Raw genomic sequence first — 10,457 nt, 5'->3', positions numbered from 1 at the left:
TGTACTGTGTATATTTATTATGTATATATAAATACACACACATGCATGTATATATTTCAGAAAAATGTTATTTTTATATATTAAATATATTTATAATATAAATTATATGAATATAATTATAGACATGTAAATACATGTAAATATATTCAAAATGTATACTGTATGTGTGTATATTTATATATACATAAAAATATATACAGTACAGTTACATGTATTATGTAAAGAAAAACTTTTATTTTGGATGTGATTAATCGTTTGACAGCACTAATTAAAATCCTTCAATTAATATTTATGAGCATCTCCAAACCATCTAAATCTTCCTCAGTCCCTAATAAACTCACCTGACTCCACCATTATGTCTTCATCCGCTATCCAAGTCTCTCCCTCACTGGAACTCATATCTGCCTCTCTGGTGGCTTCCTCCTTTTCTTCTTTCACCTGGGCCTGTAGTCTGTGCTCAGCCGCTGCTCCCTGGTCCAAATGCTCTTCTCCATGCCCGAGACCGTGCTCTGAGTCTGTCTCGCTTTGGGCCGAGCTCTTAAGCTTCCTAAGCGCTTTGGACTGTTTGGGGTTTTTACTGCGCTTGATCCTTGCACGCTTCTCGCCACCGCTGCTGCTGCTGCTGTCACCAGCGCCGGAACCGAGAGAAAGACGCTTCAGCTTCTTGTCCTTTTTGCGCTCAGCTTTGCTGGCGACCTGGCCCTCATAGAAAGGGTCTTTTAAACACATTTTGTCCATCAGGGCGCTGTCAGACGACTGCCGCCGCATGCTCTTGTTGCTCTTATTGGCACGAGCCTTGCGAACGAACGTGTGGATGGTGTGCAAGTCCGACGTGCCGTGACTCCAGTTGGGAGCCATGTTAGAACTCGCTCCACCTAAAACGCTGCCTTCACCTGAAGCACCAGAGCTGTTTGGAGAACTGGAGGATGCTGGCGACCATGGCCTTTCCTGTGGACAGAGACACACAACCAGAATGGCTCAAATTATATTTGGTCATAAAACAGCTTACATCTACAAATACAGGTTGAAAAAAAGACCAGTGCAGGGCTAAAGACGTTCAATGGAGAAGATTGACAGCACTGAAAGCACAGGCTAAATCATGGGCATCTGAGGTCCAACATCCTGCAGATTTTAGCTCCAACTTATCCCAAAATACCTGCCTGGAAGATTCTAGTAATGCTGAAGAGCTTGATTACCATGGGTCAGGTGTGTTTAATTGTGATTGGAGTCGATTCTGCAGGTCAGTGGCCTTCAAGGAGCAGGATTGGCCAGACCTGGAGTAAACTATGTAAACATGTGGTTCTCAATGCCAATCCTTGAATTCCCCAAACACTGCATGTTTTGGATATCTCCCTAAACTGACAAACCTGATTTAACTCATTGGCACCAACAGCTAATTCTTGGAACTATCGATTATTGGGACAAAATAGCACCAATAATTGGATTTTTTTTAATGTTAAAAAAAAAAAAAAGCTTTCCGTTTTAAACGGTGTTTGAACTAGTTATATGCTAAGACAAAATCAAGCTGAAATATACACATCTAAAAAGTAAGCTTGGTATGATGTATATTTAACGAGGGCACATGGACATCATGATATACATTAAATGTGGACATTATGACATTTTTTCTCTTTCTCCATTTCTTGTATATCATTTGTATGATAAAAATTGTGTGATGAGGCACAACTTAATAAATGTGATTAATTTTAAAATGATAAAACATTCTCATGATTAAAGTAAAGCATACATATATTAAAGCATATTATTATTAAATTTCAGCACTTTAAAAAAAATACAGATTTTTCAAACTACAGCCCAATTAAACAGTTCCCAGCTAGATTTTTAACTTGGTTATCATTATCTACAAAATCCAGTATCTGTCAAATTCTGCTCATTAGCGCATTAGTACATGCTTGGAATGGGTGTCAAAAAGGTGCAGCACTAGGAGGTCTCTGGGAACAGGATTTTTAAAAGGGCTTTAAACCATGAAACCACACCTAAATGTGAAACAATGCTCCATTCTTACCTCCTTTGGAGAAGGGATGTAACCAGCATATGCAAGAACAAAACTGCAAAACTTGTTGAAGTCCTCCACTGTTCTCTTTCTTCTCTCTGATGGCTGGACATAAACATCATTTATTAGCAATTAGGACAAGCACTGCCATCTGTAGGATGAAAATCTTATTTCCTTGTTTGACTTACCAGAGTCTCCGCTTTGCACTTCAGTAATGAATCTATGTAGCAAAAAGAAAGGAGAGAGAACAATATTAATTCGTTGCTAAATAACAGATTTAACCGAGAATACTTTGCATTTGGAATAGTTTGGTGCAGGTTTCATTTTTTACAAACCTGGTAAAAGTGCGTTTTCGACGGTAAGCTAACGCGCTAACTGTGCTGTTCCTCGCGACACCCTGTTGATTGAGGCGTAAAATTCAAGTGCGCAAGGCACCATTTTACATCCAAACATCCACACGATTTGAGAGACTTTGTTTAGAAAACTAATGTAGTGACAAACACTTTAATAAACTAAAGCGGTGAAAAAGGCGAGAGGACGAAGCAGCTTGTGGCTTAAAACTTGCTCTCGACGTCGAAACACGACAAGACAACTTTTCTGGTTTGGAAACAACTTTAAAAACATATATTGTTTTATGTTGATGTTAGGTTGATCGTAATATAGTTACAACGACCAAACCTATAAGTGTTGAGAGGGAACAGACACCATTCGCAATACATTTACCCCGGCATAACAAAAGAGTTACAGTCAGGCAGCGAAATGCTACCACGCTAAGCAGTGACAAGCCTTAAAAAGGCAACATTTTTGTCTTAAAGGACGTTAAAATATCAGACAAACAGCCTAACTGTGTACTAATAAAAAAAAACTATTCAACTGGCACCTGGTTAAAGGGATTAAAAGAGGCAACTAATTTGAAACCGAGCTTGTTTTATTTAGCGAAGACAAAATGCGCAACGCAGCGTAACTGCGGTTTTGTAAACCTGTTCATTAAATCATTTGAACGGAAAGCAGTGGTTGGATATCAGGCATATTTGAAATCATTTATGAGATACTGCTTAACAAATGGCTACCATCAAGATAGCAACTCGGCTAATCCCTGTATGAACCAGCTCGTCGGCGCAGTAAAATGTCCTCTGCTTCATTAACACAATCAAACATTACAAAGTGGCTGGCATTGAATCAGGTTTACTTGTAAAATCAGTCTGCTAAACTAAAGGGTATGCAAAGTTACTGCAGTATTAAAGCTGCTAACAGACTTTGCTAAAACTGAACGACGACGATGATGATGGGTGTTGCATATCACAACATGGTTAAAGTTTTAATATTTGAAATTCAAGTTTTATGTTTTCCTTACCTTGGTGTTCGGACATTATTTCAAGCATTGTCGCCTAATAAGCTCGATCCTCTTCAGTTGGGTGACACCGTGCAGTGTCAATCTTCGCCCGGCTTGGGCGCAGCAAGCCTCGGCTGACTAGCTATAGTCCAGTTAGCTGGGCATCGGGAATGATTCCAACGACGATTTTACTTCGTTTTACAAACTGCTCCAATGAAATATCGCTGGATCTTAAATCCCGGGAAAGATTAATTAACTTAGTTTTGGCCAGCAAGCAGCGTTGCAAAAATGATCCAGCTGGCAATTCAATTACCTAAAGGACCACCAGGGATCAAGCATGTTTTTGCAACGAATGTTAGTAACATAAACTCTGCGTTCGCGTTATTATGCCTTTTCGACGAAGTGGGGGGAAAGGACCAAAGTTCCCCAAAAATTACGTCTGCGTGTCGCCTCCAGCGCGCCTCACTAGAGTCGACGATGTCAACTGACTCCAGAAACCCCTTGCGGTCAAATTGCTGTTGCGATGTAAAAATTTTCTCTCCAAGGGTTCATGGGACATGTAGTTCAACATATGAGATTTTCTGACAGACGGCACGGAATCCAATGACGAATAAACAACAATACCCATAACTCATTGCGCTAGTCGTTGTTCTGCTATGTTCATGGGAAATTGAGTTTATCTGTTCCAAATCCTATGGCTTGTATTTGCTGTGTTTGCATAGTAGACTGGTTTAAATAAATAACGGTACATTTATTAACTTACATATTTCTATGCAGATCGTTGGACATTTCAATCAATATGTAAGATCAGTGGTTTAACAGGCTGCTTTCCTGGTCATTTCGGTTGCCAATGACGTATTACCATTAAACCCAAGCCTGTGGAAAGGCCAAGCAGCTGTATTTCACGAAATAAACCTTTACCTGCGAAAGGGGGCGCTTGGCGGCTCAGGAAGATTTGGTTCACAGGCGACACTGGTAAATAAAATAATGAAAATCTAGAAAATATGTAGTGTAGTACGGGTATGTACTGTAAAAACTGTAAGTATGTAGTAGTGTACATCGTTTTAATGTATTTTAGTTAAATATTAAAAATCGAATTTATTCGAGAAATCTAATATAAAATATTATCAAAAGGCAAAAAACAAACAAAAAAAAACAGTATTTTACTTATTTTTACCTATATTGTCAGCCTAACTCACTATTTATGCACTGATTTTTGAGATTTATGTTTTATCACTTAATCTTTCATTAATGGCATGTAATTCTTTTTAATTTGTATATTTCTTAAAATTGTTATTTTTTTTATTAGTTTTAATATATTGAATACAGTTGTAAATGTCAGCTAGACATGCAGTGATTCTGAATCTCTACGGGGACTCGCCTTTCTGAGCCACCGAGCGCCCCCTTTAGGACATAAAAATGATCACATCCAAAAGAGCAAAAGCCGATCTGTTGATTTCAGTTCACTGACCAAACCTCTTAACAACGAAATCAGCTACTGCTTCAACGGCAGTTTCCACCTTGAATACATCACGCAGTACTGTACAGCCTTGACAGGGCTCTTGATCACACAAGCATAAAGATCACGCGAAGGCACGTAGGGGTTTTTGAAGAAGATATGTCTGAGAAGGACCCTAAAACATCTCAGGACCTGACTGTTGTGGTGAGTATTTGATTTTTACCGAGATACCAAATCTGGGTCGTGCACTTACAGTCGCCTAGTATTCAGTCGCGCTCACTTCACTAGCCAAAGTGAATTAGTGTATAATGAGAAGTGCTGTTAAGTGCTGTGATTCGCCTGTTGTAAGTCATCATTCATTAATAGCTCTGTCGTGAAGTTGTATTGAAAGATCACTCTCGTGAGTTCAAATTTTCAAATGGTTTCTTTCTTCATCAATCTATAGTTAAATTACATTAAAATGTAGATGGAACTTATATTCGGAAGGGTTATACAACGAGGATTTCTTTATTTCACTGTTGGGTATCTTGTGTGATTACACGATGTTGAGAGGGTTCCCTTGTTACTATGGTTTCAGTTCCAGGCATGGGCGGGGAGCATGCCCTTAAACTGCTGTTTTTACTCCTGTGTGGGAGGCCCACGCAAAACCCACACGATTCTAGATGGATTTCATTTATGCTTGTTGGACGCAGTGTTCATTCACAATTTTTCAGAGTTTTAAATCTGATTGTTTGTTTATTATTTTTCTTTTGTTTAGGTACAGACCTTACTGCAGCAGATGCAGGACAAGTTCCAGACCATGTCAGACCAGATTATTGGGCGAAATATCCTTCCACATATGCATGTTTTTATCAGTGTAAATAATTGTAATTCATTTAGTACCTAATTGTAGCATAATTGAGTGGAATGCACTAGCTATGTTTTTGTGTACACAATCAAAACCTTTATTTATTAGAAGAAAATTCATGCTTCCTAGATCGCCTATGTGATGATAGCTTATTCAAAATGAGTTTTCTCTTAATTCTAATACTTGATGAGATGAGTACGCGAATCGATGACTTGGAGAAGAACATCTCTGAACTCATGACTCAGGCAGGTGTGGAGGAGTTAGAGGATGAGATAAAAGTCACTGAGACCTCTGGAACAGCTTGAAGGCAATGACCAACGCCATCCTAGTAAGTGTAGGTGGTGCTATTGCCACTTTGAAGATGCCATTGTTTCAAAGTTGTTACTATTTAGAGAGCATTTATATTCTATAAACTGCAGTAGAATATGTATTTGAAATTACATTTGGATTGATCTGCTTGTGACACAGTCAGGTTCAAGTTCAAGTTTTGTGGTCTTCATGCCATGTCTTTGTGCTTTGTTTAATCTTTAGTATCTTTTCTCTTTCAGACTGCCAAGGAACACAGTGAGGACCTTCTACTGCAGTATCAGAATTTTTAAATGAAATGTGAATGAATCCTTTTTAAGTAATTCATTAAAATGGTGCTTGCCTATGCGTATTACATAATATATTACATATTGTAAGGTTAAAACTATATTACTGCACAGAAGATAAGCAAATTAAAACTTGTTTTTGTATTTATTCATTGTAATCACAGGGGAAATCATGTGATTCCTGCATGTTTTGCTGATTATTAAAAACTCCATGAAATGGCTTTAAAGTCGCTGTTTTCTTTCTTATTAATATTAATTAACTATGCTATTTCTTATTAAAACAGAAAAGTGTTAAACTCCAAATATTATTTTTGTCAAGATTTGCATTTAAAGTATTTAATTAGAATACATGGCTACTTTTAAAAGGCCTTCATTGGAAAGTATATGCAGCCAGATGGTGTAGTTATGACATCTACCAGCAGGGGTTAACTGGGTCATGTTAATCATGCATAAACTTGACCCACTGGATGCACCCAAGCGGCAACCTCCCCCTCTTTCTCGTGAAGCCAACAAGGAAGTGACTTAAACTGTAATTCATCAACTGGCCGCTAGAGGCTGGCTGCAAAAGGGAGTCAATCCCATAGACTCCCCATGTTAAAATGCCCAACTTTACAGCAGAAAAAAACATGTTTACAGCCTGGTTCAACAAATGATTTTGGTCTATATAGCTAATTTTGCCCTTGATGACAACTGTGAGGGGGGTGAATTTTTTTATAACTCATCCGTTTAAATTATATTAAGCCTTAAAGTTCTGCATAATTAAGGGCGTGGCCACTTGAGTGACAGGTGGATTGCGCTGCTGTCACCACCAGGTGGGGGTGGCTTCAGCAACCTGCTCCCGCCTCTTTGCCCATTTTCGATTATCCGGGAGTGACGAGCGGTGACGTGCTGCCAAGATGGCGACGGCCCACTTTTGAGCTTCAAAAACGCTCTTCGGAAATCTACGGGTGACGTCACGGACACTACGTCCATGTTTTTATACAGTCTATGGATGCACCACAAGAATGTGCACAGTTCCAAAGCCTTCATTAACGACTAATGTCGAGGGAACCATATCAGCCAAACTGCCTGAAGATATGTGGTATTAGAGGAAGGGACATTTTAAAGCCTTATTAAAGCCTTTCTGTATTAATTGGTGACAGCAGATAATCAGACCAAGTTAGAAAAAAAAAAGTAAACTAACTAAAACAAAATCAGTGATCCGCCGTCATGACTTTTATGGTATTTGAAAGTGTTTATATATGTATGTATTTACTCACATATTTTATATTATTCCACACCAGACTCAAGTAAGTTGTACTGAAAGTTGTTGAAGTGGCATTCATATCTAATGTCATAATGTGTGTGTACGTTATTATGTTAATAACACAATGTATGTGTTGTCAACTGACATAGCCTACACAGTTTTGGCTAAATGTGCTTTATAAATCTTATAATTTTCAGAACAATTCAACTCAAAAATCCAAAATTCTGTCAAGCTAACATGGGATGTGTTTTTGTGTCAAGTGAACATAATTTATGTCATTTTGACATTTCCGAATATTTCTGTACACTACACTGAATGTTTGTGTCATGGATGAGTGTAGTGGTGAATGAATTGTTTATATTTATTTATTTTCTTATTTTAGTGTTTCCACAGCTTTCCATAGAGAGATATCTGGTAATATAACACAGTGCATAAATATCTTAATACAAATATCTTAATACTTAATATCTTAATACATTTTCTAATTATTATTCTAATATTATACTTATTCTATTATTATACTTAAAATTTCTTATAATAATCCTTCTAAATATCTTAATACAAATATCTTAACACATAATACAAATATCTAACACAAATTATAAATATAAATAATGCCACTTCAAGCTGCCAGGCACTGCCAGGCACTACCAGGACATAAGACGCCAAGGCCTAAGTGGAGGGATGGAAAGGCCACTCATGTCAGCCTGCCAGACGCAAAGCTGACTGAAGACAGAAAACCACTGAGTGGCCGTGACAGGGAGTCGTTTTTTGTCGCTCTCCATGTCTTACTCCACGACCTGAAACAAAAAAATAAATCAGTGTTATTTATTTTAATACATGACATTTAGAGCAAATTTGACTGATTATATGGAAAAAAAACATTTAGCAAATATTAGATTCTAATCTTAGTACCATAAACCAGTCATGGAGCTGCATCTCCTCCAGAACAAGTCTCTGCTGGGGATCCGGCTGCAGACAATTGCAAATCATCTGGCAGCATTCTGTTCAAAAAGACGAGAGAGATTATTAACTTAAACGTTACACATTTTTATAATTAGATTTCAAATTGTATACTTTCATACGTATAATTCAAATTGTCCATCTTTGTTCTTTTATGAAGATCTCACCTTGTGACAGGTTGGGTTTGGACCACTCATTCTTGCTGATCATTTGCAGGTCTTTGTCGTCTGGATAATACCCGCACACCATCACGAACAGCAGGATCCCTAATGACCAAACTGTCGCTGGCTTTGCATAGTACCTGCCGTCGACATCGAACTCCGGTGGACAGAACATTTCTGTACCTAGAAGGAAGAGATTTTGATATTTCATGCATTTCTACAGCATGTACAGCAGGATGTGTTTCAGTGAGCTAAATGACCTGCTAGCAAATCATAAAACTTACCATTGAAGGTCACGTAGGCAGAGTCCTTCATGAGCATGCCGCACCCGAAGTCGATCAACTTGACCTCCAACGTGTCTGGGTTCACCAGGAGGTTTTCCAATTTTATATCTCTATGGAAGACGCCACGCTCGCAGCAAATGTTAGCCGCATGAATGACCTGCCACATAAAATGTCGTGCTATCCCCTCTTCGAGCCTTTGTCGGAGCTTCACGAAACTAAACAGGCTCATGCTAGGCATGGGCCGCTCCAAGACCATGACATAGTAGTCCGGGTTGTCCTGCCAGTCCAGGAGTTTGATTATGTGTGGATCACTGGGGCCCTTATTGGCCATGAGTGTCAGGCCAATCTCCATGGGGAGGCGACTGGGATGGCCAGGCTAAAAGAAAGAACATATGATGCTTAGATGAAGGTGGTTTCTCAGATTAACATGAATATAAGATGTTAGAAATGGAAAACAGTGACTGAGAAGCAATAATATAGAGAGCACAGGCTACTCACAACTCTGATATATGGCATATCTGGAGTCTTTTCGGCAATTTTCACAGCCACCTGTTCAATCAAACAAAGAATTGACAATTATCAGGTGCACAGAGGTCATTCCAGTCATGAATACCGAACAAGTATGGAAAGTTTTATAAGTAAAAAAAAAAAGAGTAAGCAAAAAAATGAAACCTTAAGGCCATCCTTGCAGCGAGTCCCTGCATGCACATAGCCGTAGCCTCCTTTACCCAGCTTGGGCCCAAATTCGTATCGCCAGAATATGTGGCCTGTTTAAAAGATAAACAAATGCCGTTAGCATGAAATACATTTTTACGCATTCTATAATTTATACTAACATTTTCTAATTCTCATATATTTATTATTCGTACTGTTGTCTGGCTCCTCCGCTTCATCATCTTCAGTGGAACTATCTAGAGTTTGGAAGTCCTCAGCAGCGGGGAGGACTTCAGAGCCTGGAGCTTCTCCAAGATCATGAATCTCTGCAATTTCCTGCAGAGAAGTCTGATCTAAAGAGGGGAATAATATGAATCAAATCAGATAAATAACATGAATGAAATATTGCATTCTCAAATTAAAGTGGCATTTTGAAAAACTGGGAATGTGAGAATCTGCGTGTATTATGTTTTGGATTGTGGCAGTAAACTTACCCTTGTCCAGCTCTTCCGATCTGTCATCTTTAGGGGATCTAACTGGAGTGTTGACATCCTGAGGTTGGAGGATGTCTTGCTCCAGTTGTTCCTTAGCACTGATGAGGACTTCAGAGACTGGATGGATCTCTACAATGTGCTGTAGAGATGTCTGATCTAAAGAGGGGAATGCCAGTAATATGAATAAAATATTGCATACTCAAATTACAGTAGTTTTTCATTTAAGGACTCTTTTGGAAAAAAAATGTAAACATTTCCAAACAATGTAAATAAATTTGTTTCTGAATTAAGACTTTTACTGACAGGTTTGGTAATGAGGCCTAATAAATCCATTCACTGGGAAAGTGAGAATTGGATTATGGCAGTAAATTTACCCTTGTCCAGCTCTTCCACTTTGTCCTCTTCAGTC

General features: G+C 38.5%; 3 protein-coding genes across 3 annotated transcripts in view; 1 reads left to right on the top strand and 2 right to left on the bottom strand.

The window, feature by feature from the left end:
* Positions 1–3,938, bottom strand: part of LOC107750556 (PHD finger protein 23B) — a 5,579-nt gene extending 1,641 nt beyond the window's left edge. Inside the window, exons 1-4 of the mRNA XM_016566012.1 lie at positions 3,369–3,938; positions 2,203–2,234; positions 2,027–2,119; positions 337–948 (exon numbers count right to left, since the gene is read on the bottom strand). Coding sequence (XP_016421498.1) covers positions 337–948; positions 2,027–2,119; positions 2,203–2,234; positions 3,369–3,396 — 765 coding nt within the window. The 5' untranslated portion in view covers positions 3,397–3,938. The remainder of the gene's footprint in view (positions 1–336; positions 949–2,026; positions 2,120–2,202; positions 2,235–3,368) is intronic.
* LOC107750557 (heat shock factor-binding protein 1-like) lies at positions 2,517–6,367 on the top strand. The gene is made up of 5 exons (XM_016566013.1): positions 2,517–2,614; positions 4,810–5,010; positions 5,564–5,630; positions 5,837–5,981; positions 6,202–6,367. The coding sequence occupies exons 2-4, from the start codon at positions 4,966–4,968 to the stop codon at positions 5,956–5,958; spliced, it is 234 nt and encodes a 77-aa protein (XP_016421499.1). The 5' UTR covers positions 2,517–2,614; positions 4,810–4,965; the 3' UTR covers positions 5,959–5,981; positions 6,202–6,367.
* Positions 6,368–8,280: 1,913 nt separating this feature from the next.
* Positions 8,281–9,647, bottom strand: LOC107750620 (serine/threonine-protein kinase pim-1-like). The gene is made up of 6 exons (XM_016566110.1): positions 9,573–9,647; positions 9,399–9,449; positions 8,901–9,276; positions 8,623–8,799; positions 8,408–8,496; positions 8,281–8,292 (listed from the first exon to the last, which is right to left on the bottom strand). Exons 2-6 carry the CDS (start codon positions 9,414–9,416, stop codon positions 8,281–8,283), a joined length of 672 nt encoding a protein of 223 aa, XP_016421596.1. The 5' UTR covers positions 9,417–9,449; positions 9,573–9,647.
* Between the last annotated feature and the right edge of the window lie 810 nt (positions 9,648–10,457).

This window comes from Sinocyclocheilus rhinocerous, unplaced genomic scaffold (genome assembly GCF_001515625.1).
Source record: "Sinocyclocheilus rhinocerous isolate Xijiao unplaced genomic scaffold, SAMN03320098_v1.1 scaffold19, whole genome shotgun sequence".
Classification (NCBI taxonomy): Eukaryota; Metazoa; Chordata; class Actinopteri; order Cypriniformes; family Cyprinidae; genus Sinocyclocheilus; species Sinocyclocheilus rhinocerous.
This window is presented reverse-complemented; position numbering and strand designations above follow the sequence as displayed.